The sequence below is a fragment of the Amblyraja radiata genome, chromosome 2 (genome assembly GCF_010909765.2).
Source record: "Amblyraja radiata isolate CabotCenter1 chromosome 2, sAmbRad1.1.pri, whole genome shotgun sequence".
Classification (NCBI taxonomy): Eukaryota; Metazoa; Chordata; class Chondrichthyes; order Rajiformes; family Rajidae; genus Amblyraja; species Amblyraja radiata.
The window spans coordinates 120,278,385-120,298,496 of record NC_045957.1 but is presented as its reverse complement, the minus strand read 5'-3'; the positions used below and the strand labels follow the sequence as shown (position 1 = coordinate 120,298,496).

The 20,112-nt window shown below is 47.4% G+C and overlaps 1 protein-coding gene across 1 annotated transcript in view; it reads left to right on the top strand.

Moving 5' to 3' along the window:
- Window positions 1–20,112, top strand: part of LOC116985313 (rab effector MyRIP-like) — a 128,722-nt gene that overhangs the window by 16,720 nt on the left and 91,890 nt on the right. Inside the window, exon 2 of the mRNA XM_033040022.1 lies at window positions 17,151–17,298. Within this exon, the coding sequence (XP_032895913.1) occupies window positions 17,189–17,298 (110 nt within the window). The 5' untranslated portion in view covers window positions 17,151–17,188. The remainder of the gene's footprint in view (window positions 1–17,150; window positions 17,299–20,112) is intronic.

Genomic DNA, 20,112 nt, shown 5'->3' with positions numbered 1-20,112 from the left:
ATAGTCACTGCCCGCCATTGTGAAAAAGACCCGTTTACTCCTACTCTTTGCTTCCTGTTTGCCAGCCAGTTCTCTATCCACATCAATACTGAACCCCCAATGCCGTGTGCTTTAAGTTTGTAAACTAATCTCTTATGTGGGACCTTGTCGAAAGCCTTCTGGAAGTCCAGATACACCACATCCACTGGTTCTCCCCTATCCACTCTACTAGTTACATCCTCAAAAAATTCTATAAGATTCGTCAGACATGATTTACCTTTTGTAAATCCATGCTGACTTTGTCCGATGATTTCACCACTTTCCAAATGTGCTGCTATCCCATCTTTAATAACTGACTCTAGCAGTTTCCCCACTACCGATGTTAGACTAACTGGTCTGTAATTCCCCGTTTTCTCTCTCCCTCCCTTCTTAAAAAGTGGGGTTACGTTTGCTACCCGCCAATCCTCAGGAACTACTCCAGAATCTAAAGAGTTTTGAAAGATTATTACTAATGCATCCACTATTTCTGGAGCTACTTCCTTAAGTACTCTGGGATGCAGCCTATCTGGCCCTGGGGATTTATCAGCCTTTAATCCATTCAATTTACCCAACACCACTTCCCGACTAACCTGGATTTCACTCAATTCCTCCAACTCCTTTGACCCCGCGGTCCCCTGCTATTTCCGGCAGATTATTTATGTCTTCCTTAGTGAAGACGGAACCAAAGTAGTTATTCAATTGGTCCGCCATATCCTTGTTCCCCATGATCAACTCACCTGTTTCTGACTGCAAGGGACCTACATTTGTTTTAACTAATCTCTTTCTTTTCACATATCTATAAAAACTTTTGCAGTCAGTTTTTATGTTCCCTGCCAGTTTTCTTTCATAATCTATTTTTCCTTTCCTAATTAAGCCCTTTGTCCTCCTCTGCTGGTCTCTGAATTTCTCCCAGTCCTCCGGTATGCTGCTTTTTCTGGCTAATTTGTACGCATCATCCTTCGCTTTGATACTATCCCTGATTTCCCTTGTTATCCACGGATGCACTACCTTCCCTGATTTATTCTTGTGCCAAACTGGGATGAACAATTTTTGTAGTTCATCCATGCAGTCTTTAAATGTCTTCCATTGCATATCCACCGTCAACCCTTTTAGAATTAATTGCCAGTCAATCTTGGCCAATTCACGTCTCATACCCTCAAAGTTACCTTTCTTTAAGTTCAGAACCATTGTTTCTGAATTAACAATGTCACTCTCCATCCTAATGAAGAACTCAACCATATTATGGTCACTCTTGCCCAAGGGGGCACGTACAACAAGACTGCTAACTAACCCTTCCTCATTACTCAATACCCAGTCTAAAATAGCCTGCTCTCTCGTTGGTTCCTCTACATGTTGATTTAGATAACTATCCCACATGCATTCCAAGAAATCCTCTTCCTCAGCACCCCTGCCAATTTGATTCACCCAATCTATATGTAGATTGAAGTCACCCATTATAACTGTTTTGCCTTTGTCGCACGCATTTCTAATTTCCTGTTTGATACCATCTCCAACTTCACTACTACTGTTAGGTGGCCTGTACACAACACCCACCAGCGTTTTCTGCCCCTTAGTGTTTCTCAGCTCTACCCATACCGATTCCACATCCTCCAAACTAATGTCCTTCCTTTCCATTGCATTAATCTCCTCTCTAACCAGCAATGCTACCCCACCTCCTTTTCCTTTCTCTCTATCCCTCCTGAATATTGAATATCCCTGGATGTTCAGCTCCCAGCCTTGGTCACCCTGGAGCCATGTCTCCGTGATCCCAACTATATCATAATCATTAATGGCTATCTGCACATTCAACTCATCCACCTTATTACGAATACTCCTTGCATTGAGACACAAAGCCTTCAGGCTTGTTTTTACAACGCTCTTACCCCTTATACAATTATGTTGAAAAGTGGCCCTTTTTGATTTTTGCCCTGGTTTTGTCTGCCTGCCACTTTACTTTTCACCTCGCTACCTCTTGCTTCTTCCCACATTTTACACCCCCCCTGCCTCTCTGCTCTTGTACCCATCCCCCTGCCACATTAGTTTAAATCCTCCCCGACAGCACTAGCAAACACTCCCCCAAGGACATTGGTTCCATTCCAGCCCAGGTGCAGACCGTCCTGTTTGTACTGGTCCCACCTCCCCCAGAACTGGTTCCAATGCCCTAAACATTTGAATCCCTCCCCTTGCATCATTTTTCAAGCCACGTATTCATCTGCAATATCCTCCTATTTCTACTCTGACTAGCCCGTGGTACTTTTAGTAATCCAGAGATTATTACCTTTGAGGTCCTACTTTTAAGTTTATCTCCTAGCTCCCTAAATTCATCTTGTAGGACCTCATCCTTTTTTTTACCTATATCGTTGGTGCCAATATGCACCACGACAACTGGCTGTTCACCCTCCCCCTCCAGAATGTTCTGCAGCCGTTCAGTGACATCCCTGACCCTTGCACCAGGGAGGCAACATACCATCCTGGAGTCTCGTTTGCGGCCGCAGAAACGCCTATCTATTCCCCTGACAATTGAATCCCCTATTACTATTGGCCTTCCACTCTTTCCCCCCCCCCCCCCTCCTGTGCCGCAGAGCCACCCATGGTGCCATGAACTTGGCTGTTGCTGCCTTCCCCTGATGAGCCATCCCCCCCAACAGTATCCAAAATGGTATACCTGTTTAGGAGGGAGATGACCGCAGGGGACTCCTGCACTACCTGCCTACTGCTTTGCTGGCTATTGGCCACCCGTTCCCTTTCTGTCCTCTTACCCTTTTACCTGCGGTGTGACCAACTCGCTGTACGTGCTATCCACGACTTTCTCAGCATCGTGGATGCTCCAGTATGAATCCAGCCGCAGTTCCAATCGTTCCATGCGATCTGCCAGGAGCTGCAGCTGTACGCACTTCCTGCAAACGTAGTCACCAGGGACACCGACCATGTCCCTGATCTCCCACATGTTGCAGGCTGAGTAAACCACGGGGCCAATCTCCACTGGCATATTTTACTCCCAAATTAACTATATTAAATATTAAAAAACACAAAACTTTATCCTTTAAACTTTACTAATAAATACTAATAAATACTGTACACTCAACTCCCACAATCCTTAACCTGAAGGCAGAAATGTAAAAATGTAAACCCGGTCCTCTTCCACCAATTAGAGGCTTCCACCAGACTCCTTCTCTGGAACGTGTACATAGAGCATCTCTCAGCATTGTGACGCTGGTGGACATGCTAGTCGAGAGGGAGATGCTTTTACAGTTGCATCTTTATATATGTTGATGTTTTGGAGACCTCTGATGCTGGCTGGTAGGGTGTTCCAGTCCCTTCCTGTCTTGAAGAAAAACGAGTCAACAGACAATAGGTGCAGGAGTAGGCCATTTGGCCCTTCGAGCCAGCACCGCCATTCAATGTGATCATGGCTGATCATCCCCAATCAGTACCCCGTTCCTGCCTTCTCCCCATATCCCCTGACTCCGCTATTTTTAAGAGCCCTATCTAGCTCTCTCTTGAAAGCATCCAGAGAACCCGCCTCCACCGCCCTCTGGGGCAGAGAATTCCACAGACTCACCACTCTCCGAGAAAAAGTGTTTCCTTGTCTCCGTTCTAAATGGCTTACTCCTTATTCTTAAACTGTGGCCCCTGGTTCCTGACTCCCTCAACATCGGGAACATGTTTCCTGCCTCTAGCGTGTCCAAGCACTTAACAATCTTATATGTTTCAATGAGATCCCTCTCATCCTTCTAAACTCCAGAGTGTACAAGCCCAGCTGCTCCATTCTCTCAGCATATGACAGTCCCGCCATCCCGGGAATTAACCTTGTAGTTGTAAACCTACGCTGCACTCCCTCAATAGCAAGAATGTTCTTCCTCAAATTAGGGGGAAAAAACTGCACACAATACTCCAGGTGTGGTCTCACTAGGGCTCTGTACAACTGCAGAAGGACCTCTTTGCTCCTATATTCGATTCCTCTTGTTATAAAGGCCAGCATGCCATTCGCTTTCTTCACTTCCTGCTGTACCTGCATGCTTACTTTCATAGACTGATGAACAAGGACCCCCAGATCCCGTTGTACTTGTGTTCAAGAAGGAACTGCAGATGCAGGAAGATCGAAGGTACACAAAAATGCTGGAGAAACTCAGCGGGTGCAGCAGCATCTATGGAGCGAAGGAAATAGGTGATGTTTCGGGCCGAAACCCTTCTTCAGACTGATGGGGGGTGGGGGGGAGAAGGAAGGAAAAAGGGAGGAGGAGGAACCCGAGGGCGGGGGGATGGGAGGAGACAGCTCCTGCACCCACACACAACTGACTGACTTCATCCACTTCACCACCAACTTCCATCCGGCACTCCAATACACCTGGACCATTTCCGACACTTCCCTACCATTCCTTGACCTCACCATCTCCATTGCAGGGGACAGACTTCTGACCGACATAGACTACAAACCCACTGACTCACATGGCTATCTGGACTACACATCTTCCCACCCTGCCCCCTGTAAAGACTCCATCCCCTACTCCCAATTCCTCCGCCTACGCCGCATCTGTTCCCAGGATGAGACGTTCCACACCAGAGCATCGGAAATGTCCTCGCTCTTCAGGGAACGGGGATTCCCCTCCTCCACCATAGATGAGGCTCGCACCAGGGTCTCATCCATACCCCGCAACACTGCTCTCTCTCCCCATCCCCGCACTCGCAACAAGGGCAGAGTGCCCCTAGTCCTCACCTTTCACCCCACCAGCCGGCAAATACAACAAATAATCCTCCGCCATTTCCGCCACCTCCAACGTGACCCCACCAGTCGCCACATCTTCCCATCTCCCCCCATGTCTGCCTTCCGCAAAGACCGCTCCCTCTGCAACTCCCTTGTCAATTCTTCCCTTCCCTCCCATACCACCCCCTCCCCGGGCACTTTCCGTTGCAACCGCAAGAAATGCAACACCTGTCCCTTCACCTCCCCCCTCGACTCCATTCAAGGACCCAAGCAGTCGTTCCAGGTGCGACAAAGGTTCACCTGTATCTCCTCCAACCTCATCTACTGCATCCGCTGCTCTAGATGTCAGCTGATTTACATCGGGGAGACTTAGCGGAGGTTGGGCGATCGTTTCGCCGAACACCTCCGCTCAGTCCGCAATAACCTACCTGAACTCCCGGTGGCTCAGCACTTCAACTCCCCCTCCCATTCTCAATCCGACCTCTCTGTCCTGGGTCTCCTCCATTGCCAGAGTGAGCAACACCGGAAATTGGAGGAACAGCATCTCATATTCCGCCTGGGTTGCTGGCGTCCGATGGCATGAACATTGAATTCTCCCAGTTTTGCTAGCCCTTGCTGTCTCCTCCCCTTCCTTAACCCTCGAGCTGTCTCCTCCCATCCCCCCGCCCTCGGGCTCCTCCTCCTCCCTTTTTCCTTCCTTCTCCCCCCCCACCCCCCATCAGTCTGAAGAAGGGTTTCGGCCCGAAACGTCACCTATTTCCTTCGCTCCATAGATGCTGCTGCACCCGCTGAGTTTCTCCAGCATTTTTGTGTCCCGTTGTACTTCATCTTTTCCCAACTTGACGCCATTTAGATAGTAATCTGCCTTCCTGTTTTTGCTACCAAAGTGGATAACCTCACATTTATCTGCATTAAACTTCATCTGCCATGCATCTGCCCACTCCCTCAACTTGTCCAAGTCACCCTGCATTCTCATAGCATCCTCCTCACAGTTCACACTGTCACCCAGCTTTGTGTCATCTGCAAATTTGCTAATGTTACTTTGGTCTGCGTGGGCTGAAGGGCCCTATATCTGCGCTGCACTATTCTGAGACTGACTTTAAATCTAAATTGGTTCCGTGAAGCCCTGACTACATTGATTCCTGGGTCATGAGATTAATTTATCTATTTGGAATGTAAAAAAAGAAAATACATTAATGATTGAATTAAAATTGATTTTCATGGTGGACAATTACAAACTTGTATTGCTGAATAATTAGGCCCCAAACATATTAGCTTCAGAAACAAGAGGAATTGTATTTCTTGGTTGAAATCGGCACAAATTCCTTGTTGAGTATAATTTTAAAATAATCTCTTACTTGTCCTTTGAGTTGTCCGTGGACCTTGTGATTCAGATTCAGATTCAGATTCAGAAAACTTTATTGTCTGTCGTAACAGAAAATCTTCTTTGACGTGGCTCAACATAGACAGGACAATGTACTGATAAGCAGTCATACAACACAGATTTCTGCGAGCACACACAGTGTGTATAGATCTTAAAAACAAGTATACAGATTAAAAACTGTAAAAATAGACAAGATAAAAGTGGATACGTGTAAGTGACAGTGCGTCAGGGTTAATTTGTCCCTTGTTCATTTTTTATTTAAGCTGTTTATGGCAATGGGTATGTATGAGTTTTTGTGGATGTTTTTCTTGGATAGGGGGACTTTATATGAATCATGAGCGGGATAGTGCCGGTTAGAAAAGCCTCTTAAACACCACTATCGTATCTGCCTCCACCACCACCCTTGGCAGCGCGTTCCAGGCACCCACCACCCTCTGTGTAAAAAAAACCTGCCCCGCACATCTCCTTTAAACGTTGCCCCTCTCACCTTAAAGCTGCGCCCTCTAGTGGTGGACATTTCCACCCTGGGGAAAAAGTTTCTGACTGTCTACCCTATCTACACCTCTCATAACGTTATACACTTCAACCGGGTCTCCCCTCAACCTCTGACGTTCCAGAGAAAACAATCCAAGTCTGTCCAACCTCTCCCTGTAGCTGAAACCCTCTAATCCAGGCGTAATTCTGGTAAACCTCCTCTGCACCCTCTCCAAAGCCCCCACATGCTTCCTGTAATGGGGGCGACCAGAACTACACGCAATACTCCAGATGCGGCCTGACCAACGTCCTATAGAGCTGCTTGGTGACTTCCTGACTCTTGTACTCAACGCCCCGACCGATGGAGACAAGCGTAACGTACGCCTTCTTTACCGCTCTGTCCACGTGTGTTGCCACCTGCAGGGAGTTGTGGACGTGGACCCCAAGATCCCTCTGTACATCAGTTCATCTATGCCCATTATAGTTTTATGTTCTACAGATTCAGTGGGAGTGAGTTTCAGTTTAGTTTAGTTCATTGTCACGTGTACAGTGAAAAGCTTTTGTTGCGTGCTAACCAGTCAGCGGAAAGACAATACATGATTACAATCGAGCCGTCCACAGTGTACAGATACAGGATAGAGGAAATAACATTTAGTGCAAGGTGAAGCCAGCAAGGTCCGGGAGTCAAAGATAGTCCGAGGGTCACCAATGAGGTAGATGGTAGTTCAGCACTGCTCTCTGGTTGTGGTAAAGGGCCTGTCCCACTGTACGAGCTAATTCAAGTTAAAAAAAAAAAAAATCAAACTCGTGGTAAGCACGTAGAATGTACGTCGAAGATCGGGGACGTCTCTTAGCGGCTTGTAACGCTAACGGCAGGTATTCGGGGAAACGCAGTAAGCTCGGGATGACTCGTCAAGATTTTTCAACATGTTGTAAAATGTCCACGAGAGCCCCGAGTACCTACGAGCGGCTTTTACCGTAATTCTCCGAGTTCGAATCAGGGGAAACTCTGGAGAACTCTGGAATTAGATCGTACCGTGGGACAGGCCCATAAGGATGGTTCAGTTGCCTGATAGGCCCATTCACCAGAAGCATTTATTCACTGAGATAACAGTCTGTACGTGGGTGTTCATGAGAGCACCATCAATAAAAAAAACAGATCGCGCACAGCTTTAAATTGTCTTCATCATTATTATCCAAGCTCTCTGAAGATGCTTGCGCAAAATTGCAGCAGGAGCTTCTGCAGTTGTATAAGGCTCTAGTAAGACCACATCTGGAGTGTTGTGTACAGTTTTGGTCTCCTAATTTGAGGAAGGACATCCTTGTGGTTGAGGCAGTGCAGCGTAGGTTCACGAGATTGATCCCTGGGATGGCGGGACTGTCATATGAGGAAAGATTGAAAAGACTGGGCTTGTACTCACTGGAGTTTAGAAGGATGAGGGGGCATCTTATAGAAACATATCAAATTATAAAAGGACTGGACAAGCTAGATGCAGGAAAAATGTTCCCAATGTCGGGCGAGTCCAGAACCAGGGGCCACAGTCTTAGAATAAAGGGGAGGCAATTTAAGACTGAGGTGAGAAAAAACTTTTTCACCCAGAGAGTTGTGAATTTATGTAATTCCCTGCCACAGAGGGCAGTGGAGGCCAAATCACTGGATGGATTTAACCAAGAGGGTTAGATAGAGCTCTAGGGGCTAGTGGAGTCAAGGGATATGGGGAGAAGGCAGGCACGGGTTATTGATTGGGGATGATCAGCCATGATCACAATGAATGGCGGTGCTGGCTCGAAGGGCCGAATGGCCTCCTCCTGCACCTATTGTCTATGTTCTATGTTTCTATGATCTGGATCGATTGGCCAGCTGAGCTGAGGAATGGTTGATGGAATTTCATACAGACAAATGTGAGGTTTGGAAATAGCATTTTGGGAAGTCTAACAAGGGCGGGACCTGCACAGTGAATGGTGGGCCTTGGTGCTCCGCCCGCTGAGTAGTGTTGTGGAGCAGAGGGGTCTAGGAGTGCAGGTGCATGGTTCCTTGAATGTCGAGTCGCAGGTAGATAGGGTGGCCAAAAAGGCTTTTGGCACTTTGGTCTTCATCAGTCAGAGTATTGAGTATAGAAGTTGGGAGGTCATGTTGCAGTTGTATAAGACGTTGGTGAGATTTAGCATTTAGAATATTGTGTTCAGTTCTGGGCACTGTATTACAGGAAAAATATTGTCAAGCTGGAAAGGGTACTGAGAAGATTTACAAGGATGTTTCCAGGACTAGAGGGTGTGAGCTATAGGGAGAGGTTGAGTAGGGTGGGACTCCATACCTTGGAGCGCAGGAGGATGAGGGGTGATCTTATTGAGGTATGTAAAATCGGGAATTGATCTGGTAGATGCACAGAGTCGTTTGCTCAGAGTAGGAGAATCGAGGACCAGAGAACATAGGTTTAAGGTGAACGGGAAAAGATTTAATAGGAATCTGAGGGGTAACTTTTTCACACAAAGAGTGGTGGGTGTATGGAACAAACTGCCAGAGGAGATAGTCGAGGCTGGGACTAACCCTTGTTTAAAAAACAGTTAGACAGGTGCATGGATAGGACAGGTTTGGAAGGATATGGACCAAACGCGTGCAGGTGGGACTAGTGTAGCTGGGACATGTTGGCCGGTGTGGGCAAGTTGGGCTGAAGGGCCTGTTTCCACACTGTATCACTCTTTGACTAAGACTTTAGTGTGGATGGGACTTAAGATGGGTACTGATTGGGGATGATCAGCCACGATCACATTGAATGGCGGTGCTGGCTCGAAGGGCCGAATGGCCTGCACCCTTTGTCTATTGTCTATATCACTCTATAACTCTGCAGTGGGAAACACTTTATTTACCAGAAAAGGAATTCTTTCATGTTCAGTTCAGTTCCGTTTAGTTTATTGTCACGTGTACCGAGGCATAGTGCCAAAGGTTTTTGTTGCGTGCTAACCAGTCAGCGGAAAGACTGTACATGATAACAATTAAGCCATTCATGGTATACAGATACAGGATGAAGGGAATAACGTTTAGTGCAAGATGAAGTCCAGTAAAGTCTGATTAAAGATAGTCCAAGGGTCACCAATGAGGTAAATATTAGTTCAGGACTTCAGGACGGTTGTGGTAGGACGGTTCAGTTGCCTGATAACAGCTGGGAAGAAACAGTCCCTGAATCTGGAGGTGTGCGTTTTCACACTTCTGTACCTCTTGTCTGATGAGAGATGGGAAAAGAGGGAGTGGCCAGGGTGCGATTCTGTAACTTTCAATGAGGTCCCTTCCTCTCATCCTTCTAAACTCCAGCGAGTACAGGCCCAGTGCCGTCAAACGCTCATCATATGTTAACCCACTCATTCCTGGGATCATTCTTGTAAACCTCCTCTGGACCCTCCCCAGAGCCAGCACATCCTTCCTCAGATATGAGTCCCAGATTTGCCCACGGTAGTCCAAATGCTGCCTGACCAGCGCCTTATAGAGTCTCAGCATTGCATCTGTCAACAACCCGTTCAAGGGTCTTTCTTTGGAAAGTGAACCAAATGTCACACACGTTACCAAATGACATCACTCAAAGCAATGCATTAAAAAGAAACTTGTGAGAGGTTAATCTAATTCATTAATATTTTCCTACCTACAGAAATATGACGCATGTCTGCTAAAGATATGAACATTCTAGCTTTTTAAAAATTCACCAGGGTTTGTATGTAAGATAAAACTGAGTTATGGAAAAACAAACGCCTCCGCCTGCGGTCACACACGTGACCGGTCATGTTTGACCTCTGACCCGGAACAAATAATCATCAGCATAACACAAATATTTCACTTGATCAAAAAAAATGAAATATATATATATACAGTTCTAAACAATATACCTGTCATGCTTTCAGAACTAGAAGTATTCCACAATGTTAGACACAAAAGCTGGAGAAACTCAGCGGGTGAGGCAGCATCTATGGAGCGAAGGAATAGGTGACGTTTCGGGTCGAGACCCTTCTTCAGACTGATGTGGGGGGGGGGGGGGAGAAGAAAGGAAGAGGTGGAGAGTGGGCTGTGGGAGAACTAGGAAGGGGAGGGGTAAGAGGGAGAAAGCAGGGACTACCTGAAATTGGAGAAGTTAATGTTCATACCGCTGGGGTGCAAAAAAAAAAACCTGCCCCGCACATCTCCTTTAGACTTTGCCCCTCTCACCTTAAAGCTGCGCCCTCTAGTCTTTGACATTTCCACGCTGGGAAGACATTCTGACTGACTACACACTGTAATATCAGTCTAGATATTTGATCTGTCTGTTTTTAAATCACTTCTTAAAACCCATCTCTTCTCCGTGGCCTTTGATACCCAGTAAGATGTCGACTTTATTTACTTGATTTAATTTCTTATTTTGATTGCTTTTATTGCGTGGCTATTATTTTTACTCATGTTTTATGTCTTTTAATTTATTGTTGTATTTCATATGTAATTTTTGCGCCTTATGTGAGCTGTTATGTTATGTTCTGTTATGTTGTCTGTTTATGATGTCTTGTTTATTCTTCTGTACAGCACTTTGGTCAACATTGGTTGTTTTAAAGTGCTTAACAAATAAAGTTGGATTGGATTGGATTGGATCAGTACGGGTGTCAGGGGTTATGGGGAGAAGGCAGGAGAATGGGGTTAGGAGGGAGAGATAGATCAGCCATGATTGAATGGCGGGGTAGACTGGATGGGCCAAATGGCCTAAGTCTACTCCTATCACTTATGAGCTACTTATAATTGAGCAAACACCAATTGTTGGAGGAACTCAGCAGGTCAGGCAGCATCTGTGGAGGATCTGTCTGTGGAATTCTCTGCCGGTTCTCTGGATACTTTCAAGAGAGAGCCAGATAGGGCTCTTAAAGATAGCAGTGTCAGAGGATATTAGGAGAAGGCAGGAACGGTGTACTGATTGTGGTTGATCAGCCATGATCACATTGAATGGTGGTGCTGGCTTGAAGGGCCGAATGGCCTACTCCTGCACCTATTGTCTATTGTCTATTGTCTATTGTCTAAATGCACAGACAACATTTTGGATCGGGCCCTTTTTCAGTCTGAAGAAGAGTCCCGACCTAACACGTTATCTGCTTAATTCCACTCCAGATGCTGCCTTACCTGGTGAGTTAATGGAATCTAGAACACAACAGTACAGTCCAGCACCCACCTATGTAGTTTTTTTAATATATTTTTTTTTAAACAATGAAACAAAGCAAAAACACCTGCAAAAACAAAAAAAGCCTGCTCCGCACATCTCCTTGAAACTTTCCTTTCACACCTCAAAACAATGCTGTCTAGTCTTTGATTTTTCCACGCTGGGGGAAGGGTTCTGCCTGCACCTTGTCCACCTGCCAGTTCCAGGTGCAGCCAAGGTGAGTTCAGTCCGGAGCCACGACTGATCAAAGGTGCAATGTCACATTGACCGAGTCAGGTCAGTGGTAATGCAATGCTTCAGCCTCTCTAACTCTCCTGGGAAACTCAGCATGTCCTCAACCCCCCACCCCTCCCCCACCCACCCTCAACCCCCCTCCCACCCCACTCGCAACCCCCCATCCCTCACCCCCACCCTCAAACCCCCCCACTCTTAACCCCCCTACCCTCAACCTCCCCCCACTCCACCCTCCCCCCCACCCTCACCCCCCCCTCCCCCCACCCCACCCTCACCCCCCCCCCCCCCCACCCCCCCCTCAACCCACCCACCTTCAACCCCCCCTCCCCCCACCAACCCCACCCTTAACCCCCCTACCCTCAACCTCCCCCCACCAACACCCCCCCCTCCCCCATCAACCCCCTCCCCCCACCCCACCATCACCCCCACCCTCACCCCCCTCCCCCCACCCCACCCTCACCCCCCCCCTCCCACCCCCACCCTCAACCCCCCCCCCAACCCCCCCCCCCCCCCCCCTCACCCTCACCCCACCCTCAACAACCCTCCCCCAGTTTCAGTTTTAATACAGGACAAAGGGAATAACGTTTAGTGCAAGGTAAAGCCAGTAAAGTCCGATCAAGGCTAGTCGAGGGTCTGCAATGAGGTAGATAGTAGTTCAGCACTGCTCTCTAGTTGTGGTAGGATGATTCAGTTGCCTGAATAGTTGACATTTATTGGCTGAGTTAATACTGGGATGAGAAAAACAATTTTCCACACAGACCATTGGGGATTTTTTAATACCGGTTAACAGCAACAATAAAACCATAAGTTCATAAATCATCAGAGCAGAATTAGGCCAGTTAGCCCATCACGTCTACTCCACCATTCAATCATGGCTGATCTATCTCTCCCTCTCAACCCCATTCTCCTGCCTCCTTCCCGTAACCTTTGACACCCGTGCTGATCAAGAATCTGTCAATCTATGCCTTAAAAATATCCATAGATTTGGCCTCCACAGCCGTCTGTGGCAAAGAATTACACAGATTCACCACCCTCTGAATAAATAAATTTCTCCTCATCTAAAGGTACGTCCTTTTATTCTGAGGCTGTGACCTCTGGTCCTAGACTCTCCCACCAGTGGAAACATCCACATCCACTCTATCCAGGCCTTTCACTATTCAGTAAGTTTCAATGAGGTTACCCCCTCAACCTTCTAAACTCCAGCGAGTACAGGCCCAGTGCCGTCAAACGCTCATCATATGATAACCCACTCATTCCTGGGATAGTTCTTGTAAACCTCCTCTGGACCCTCTCCAGAGCCAGCACATCCTTCCTCGGGTATAGAAATATAGATACATAGAAAATAGGTACAGGAGTAGGCCATTTGGCCCTTCGAGCCATTCAATATGAACACGGCTGATCATCCAAAATCAGTACCCCGTTCCTGCTTTTTCCCAATATCCCTTGATTCCTTTAACCCTAAGATCTGAATCTAACTCTCTTGAATACACCTAGTGAATTGGCCTCCACTGCCTTCTGTGGTAGAGAATTCCACAGATTCGCAACTCTCTTGGTGAAAAGTTTTTCCTCATCTCAGTCCTAAATGGCCGACCCCTTATTCTTAAACTGTGACCCCCAGTTCTGGACTCCCCCAACATCGGCAACATATTTGCTGCATCTAGCCTGACTAATCTTTTAGGAATTTTATATGTTTCTATAAGATCCCCTCTCAACCTTCTAAATTCCAGTGAATACAAGCCCAGTCGACCCAATCTTTCATCATGTGTCAGTCCCGCCATCCCGGGAATTAACCTGGTGAACCTACGCTGCACTCCCTCAATAGCAAGAATGTCCTTCCTCAAATTAGGAGACCAAAATTGCACACAATACTCCAGGTGTGGTCTCAAGAGTCAAGAGAGTTTTATTGTCATATGTCCCAAATGGGATAATGAAATTCTTACTTGCTGCAGCACAACAGAATATGTGAATATGTAAACATAGTATTTAACGGGGGAAGAGAAAAAAATACAAAGTTCAATAAATAACAAATGTAGTGCAATAATAATATAGTCTTTTGCAGTTCAGAGCTTATTCGTTGTTGTGTTTAATAGCCTGATGGCTGTGGGGAAGAACCTGTTCCTGAACCTGGACGTTACAGTCTTCAGGCTCCTGTACTTTCTTCCTGATGGCAGCGGTGGGATGAGTGCGTGGCCAGGATGGTGTGGGTCTTTGATGATGTTGGCTGCCTTTTTGAGGCAGCGACTACGATAGATCCCTTCGACGGTGAGGTGGTCAGAGCCGGTGATGGACTGGGCAGTGGCCACAACGTTTTGTAGTCTTTTTCGTTCCTGGACGTTCAAGTTGCCGAACTAGGGCACAGTACAACTGCAGTAGGACCTCCTTGCTCCTAAACTCATAGGAGCTCGCAATATTCAAAATGCGGTCTGACCAGCGCCTTATAGAGCCTCAACATTCAATGAGAAGTTCTCAAACAGTCGGTGCTAATAATAAAAATATCCTCAAACCATATTGGCGGTAGGAGCCTCTGGGCCATGTGGAAGTTCAAATATCTCTCATCTTTCAGTGCTGTAAAGATTTAATTGCAGAGTTAAAACATTAAAGGTTGTGTGGCTGTGATGTTAAAACCAGGAGTCTGTTTTATGCCTCATCTGCACAAGTCGCACCTGCTTGCGTTTGGCCCATATCGCTCTAAACCTGTCCTATCCATGTACCTGTCTAATTGTTTCTTAAACATTGCCTCAACTACCTCCTCTGGCAGCTCGTTCCATGCACCCACCACCCTCTGTGTTAAAAGTTACCCCTCAGATTCCTATTAAAGTGTTTCCCCACTCACCTTAAACCTATGTCCTCTGTTTCTCGATTCCTCTGGGAAAGAGACTCTGCGTCTACCCGATCTATACCTCTCATGATTTTGTACACCTCTATCTGATCAAAGATTGTCTGAGATTCTCATAGAAACATAGAAAATAGGTGCAGGAGTAGGCCATTCGGCCTTTCGAGCCAGCACTGCCATTCAATATGATCATGGCTGATCATCCAGAATCAGTACCCCGTGCCTGCTTTTTCCCTCCATATCCCTTGATTCCTTTAGCCCTAGGAGCTAAATCTAACTCTCTCTTGAAAACATCAAGTGAATTGGCCTCCACTGCCTTCTGTGGCAGAGAATTCCACAGATTCGCAACTCTCTGGCTGAAAAAGTATTTCCTCGCCTCAGTCTTAAATGGCCTACTAACAACTGATAATCCTCCGCCATTTTCGCCACCTCCAACGGGATCCCACCACTGGCCACATCTTCCCATCTCCTCCTCTTTCGGCTTTCCACAGAGACCGCTCCCCCTGTAACTCCCTGGTTAATTTGTCCCTTCCCCCCAAACCACCCCCTTTCCCTTGCAACTGCAGGAAATGCCACACTTGTCGCTTTACCTCCCCCCTCGACTCCATCCAAGGACCCAAGCAGTCTTTCCAGGTGAGACAGAGGTTCACCTGCACCCCCTCCAATCTCATCTATTGCATCCGCTGCTCTAGGTTTCAACTGCTCTACATCGGTGAGACCAAGCATTGGCTTGGCGATCGCTTCGCCCAACACCTCCGCACAGTTCGCATTAACGAGCCCGATCTCCCGGTGGCTCAGCACTTCAACTCCCCCTCCCATTCCGAATCCACACTTTCTGTCCTGGGCCTCCTCCATGGCCAGAGTGAGTCCCACCGCAAATTGGAGGAGCAGCACCTCCTATTTCGCTTGGGTAGTTTACAGCCCAGCGGTATGAACATTGACTTCTCCAATTTCAGGTAGTCCATGCTTTCTCCCTCCTTCCCCTCCCCTTCATAGTTCTCCCACAGCCCACTCTCCCCCTCTTCCTTTCTTCTTCCCGCCCCCCCCCCCCCCCCCCTACTCCCACATCAGTCTGAAGAAGGGTCTCGACCCGAAACGTCACCTTTTCCTTCACTCCACAGATGCTGCCTCACCCACTGAGTTTCTCCAGCATTTTTGTCTACCTTCGATTTTTCCAGCATCTGCAGTTCTTTCTTAAACATACCCCTTATTCTTAAACTGTGACCCCCTGGTTCTGGACTCCCCCAACATCGGGAACATTTTCCCTGCATCTAGCATGTCCAATCCCATAATAATTCTATATGTTATTTGTGAGATCCCTTCTCATCCTTCTAAATCCCAATGAATATACTGTAAGCCCAGTCGATCCATTCTTTCTCATTCTTTCCCAGTCAATCTCATCTCCAATTATGTAGATGGGAGGTCAGGACCGCACTCTGTTTGCAGCGACCTCATTCCGACAGCAGACAGAGCTGAGCACAAAACTCTTACATTCCATAAGGTCATGATTAGGCCATTCAGCCCATCAAGTCTACTCCGCCATTCAATCATGGATAATCTATCTCTCCCTCCTAACCCCATTCTCCTGCCTTCTCCCCATAACCCCTGATACCCATACTGATTGTATGGTGTACCATTTTGGTCGCCCAATTATAGGAAGGATGTCAACAAAATAGAGAGTACAGAGGAGATTTACTAGAATGTTGCCTGGGTTTCAGCAACTAAGTTACAGAGAAAGGTTGAATAAGTTAGGTCTTTATTCTTTGGAGCGCAGAAGGTTAAGGGCGGACTTGATAGAGGTCTTTAAAATGATGAGAAGGATAGACAGAGTTGACGTGGATAAGCTTTTCCCATTGAGAGTAGGGAAGATTCAAACAAGAGGACATGACTTCAGAATTAAGGGACAGAAGTTTAGGGGTAACATGAGGGGGAACTTCTTTCCTCAGAGAGTGGTAGCTGTGTGGAATGATCTTCCAGTGGAAGTGGTGGAGGCAGGTTCGATTTTATCATTTAAAAATAAATTAGATAGGTATATGGATGGGAAAGGAATGGAGGGTTATGGTCTGAGTGCAGGTAGATGGGACTAGGGGAAAATAAGTGTTCGGCACGGACTTGTAGGGCCGAGATGGCCTGTTTCCGTGCTGTAATTGTTATATTGTTATATGGTTATATGATCAAGAATCTATCTACCTCTGTCTTAAAAATATCCACTGACTTGTGGCCTCCACAGCCTTCTGCAGCAAAGAATTCCACAGATTCACCCCCCTCTGATCCCCCACCCCCCCTGTTGATCACTCTCTCTCTGGCTGACCGTGACATGCTGTGGCCCTCTGTTGCCAGGTTGAGGTGGTCGGTGCGTGGGTGAGGGAGGACTCGGCATGGGGAAGAAGCTGGACCTGACCGCTCTGACCGAGGATGAAGCCGAACATGTGCTACAGGTGGTCCAGCGGGACTTTCATCTCCGCAAGAAGGAGCAGGAGCGGCTCAGGTAGGCCCATGTCTGTGTTACAGCAGAGTTAGGCTCAGGTAGGCCCACGTCTGTGTTACAGCAGAGTTAGGCTCAGGTAGGCCCACGTCTGTGTTACAGCAGGGTTAGGCTCAGGTAGGCCCATGTCTGTGTTACAGCAGAGTTAGGCTCAGATAGGCCCATGTCTGTGTTACAGCAGAGTTAGGCTCCGGTAGGCCCATGTCTGTGTTACAGCAGAGTTAGGCTCGGGTAGGCCCATGTCCGTGTTACAGCAGCAGAGTTAGGCTCAGGTAGGCCCATGTCTGTGTTACAGCAGAGTTAGGCTCAGGTAGGCCCATGTCTGTGTTACAGCAGAGTTAGGCTCGGGTAGGCCCATGTCCGTGTTACAGCAGCAGAGTTAGGCTCAGGTAGGCCCATGTCTGTGTTACAGCAGAGTTAGGCTCAGGTAGGCCCATGTCTGTGTTACAGCAGAGTTAGGCTCAAGTAGGCCCATGTCCGTGTTACAGCAGAGTTAGGCTCAGGTAGGCCCATGTCCGTGACTTACAGCAGCAGAGTTAGGCTCGGGTAGGCCCATGTCCGTGACTTACAACACCAGAATTAGTTTTAAAGATACAGCGCGGAAACAGGCCCTTTTGGCCCACCGTGTCCGCGCCGACCAGCGATCCCACACACTAACACTACCCTATACACACTAGGGACAATTTTACATTGCAACTTACATTTACACCAAGCCAATTAACCTACAAACCTGCACGTCATTGCAGTGTGGGAGGAAACCGGAGATCTCGGAGAACACCTACGTGGTCACGGCGAGAAGGTACAAACTCCGTACAGGCAGCACTCCCATTCGGCCCATCAAGTCTACTCAGTTCAGTTCAGTTAATTGTCACGTGTACCGAGCTACAGTGAATAGCTTTTGTTGCGTGCTAACCAGTCAGCGGGAAGACAATGCATGATTACAATCGAGCCATTTAAAGTGTACAGATGCATGATAAGGGTTTCCTAGTGATTCAATCATGGCTGATCTATCTCTCCCTCCTAACCCCATTCTCCTGCCTTCTCTCCATAACCCCTGACACCCGTACTAATCAAGAATCTGTCAATCTCCGCCTTAAAAATAGCCATTGACTTGGCCTCCACCGCCATCTGTGGCAGAAACTTCCACAGATTCACCACCCTCTGGCTAAAGAAATACCTCCTAATCTCTTTCCTAAAGGAACGTCCTTTAATTCTGAGGCTGTGCCCTCTGGTCCTAGACTCTCCCACTAGTGGAAACATCCTCTCCACATCCACTCTATCCAAGCATCTTTCCTTCAACGGACTCTCTCCTCTCCTCCCCTTCCTACGTTAATAATGTTGTCGCTTGATGGACTATAAACCTGTTGAAGCACCCGTGACACCTAGGGTTGCCGACTTTCTCACACCCAAATAAGGGACAAAAGGTCAAAATAACGGACAAATTCCCAACTGCAATTAGTTGGCTGACCCGGCCGTGGCTGGGTGAATGATGAGTTGGAAACATCAATAGGCAATAGGTGCAGGAGTAGGCCATTTGGCCCTTCGAGCCAGCACCGTCATTCAATGTGATCATGGCTGATCATCCCCAATCAGTACCCCGTTCCTGCCTTCTTCCCATATCCCCTGACTACGCTATTTTTAAGAGCCCTATCTAGCTCTCTCTTGAAAGTATCCAGAAAACCTACCTCCACCGCCCTCCGAGGCAGAGAATTCCACAGACTCACCACTCTCTGTGAGAAAACGTGATTGGGGATGATCAGCCATGATCACATTGAATGGCGAAGCTGACTTGTCTATTGTCATATTGTCTATAAAATCATGCAGGGACGAAAGTGGGGTGAATGATTCTTTGAGCCAGAGTAGGCAAATTGAGGTCAGGAGTAAGGTTGGGGGGGAGGTTTAATAGGAACCTGAGGGGTAACTTTTAAATACAGAAGGCAGGTACATTAACAGCATTTAAAAGATAGTTGGACAAGTAAATGATCAGAAAGGTTTGGAGGGTTAGCGGCTAAAAATGGGCAAACGGGACTAACTTCATAGACAATAGACAATGGGTGCAGGAGTAGGCCATTCGGCCCTTCGAGCCAGCACCGCCATTCACTGTGATCATGGCTGATCATCCACAATCAGTACCCCGTTCCTGCCTTCTCCCCATATCCCCTGACTCCGCTATCTTTAAGAGCCCTATCTAGCTCTCTCTTGAAAGCATCCATATTGACCTCCACCGCCCTCTGAGGCAGAGAATTCCACAGACTCACAACTCTCTGGGTGAAAAAGTGTTTCCTCATCTCCATTCTAAATGGCTTACTCCTTATTCTTAAACTGTGGCCCCTGGTTCTGGACTCCCCCAACATCGGGAACATGTTTCCTGCCTCTAGCGTGCCCAATCCCTTAATAATGTTTCAATGAGATCCTCTCTCATCCTTCTAAACTCCAGAGTGTACAAGCCCAGCCGCTCCATTCTATCAATATATGACAGTCCCGCCATCCTGCGAATTAACCTTGTAAACCTGCGCTGCACTCTCTCAATAGCAAGAATGTCCTTCCTCAAATGTGAAGACCAGAACTGCACACAATACTCCAAGTGTGGTCTCACCAGGGCTCTGTACAACTGCAGAAGGACCTCTTTGCTCCTATACTCAACTTTGGTTGGCACCTTGATTGGAATGGACAAGTTGGGCCGAAGGGCCTGTTTAGGCGATGTTACTCTGTTGCTTATCTCTGTGTTTCCTTGCATGTGCACATGCCAAAAGTTGAATCTGCTCAGTTGGGTAAATGTTGGTTGGTCTGGTGAAGCATGTAAGTATAAGCTATTGA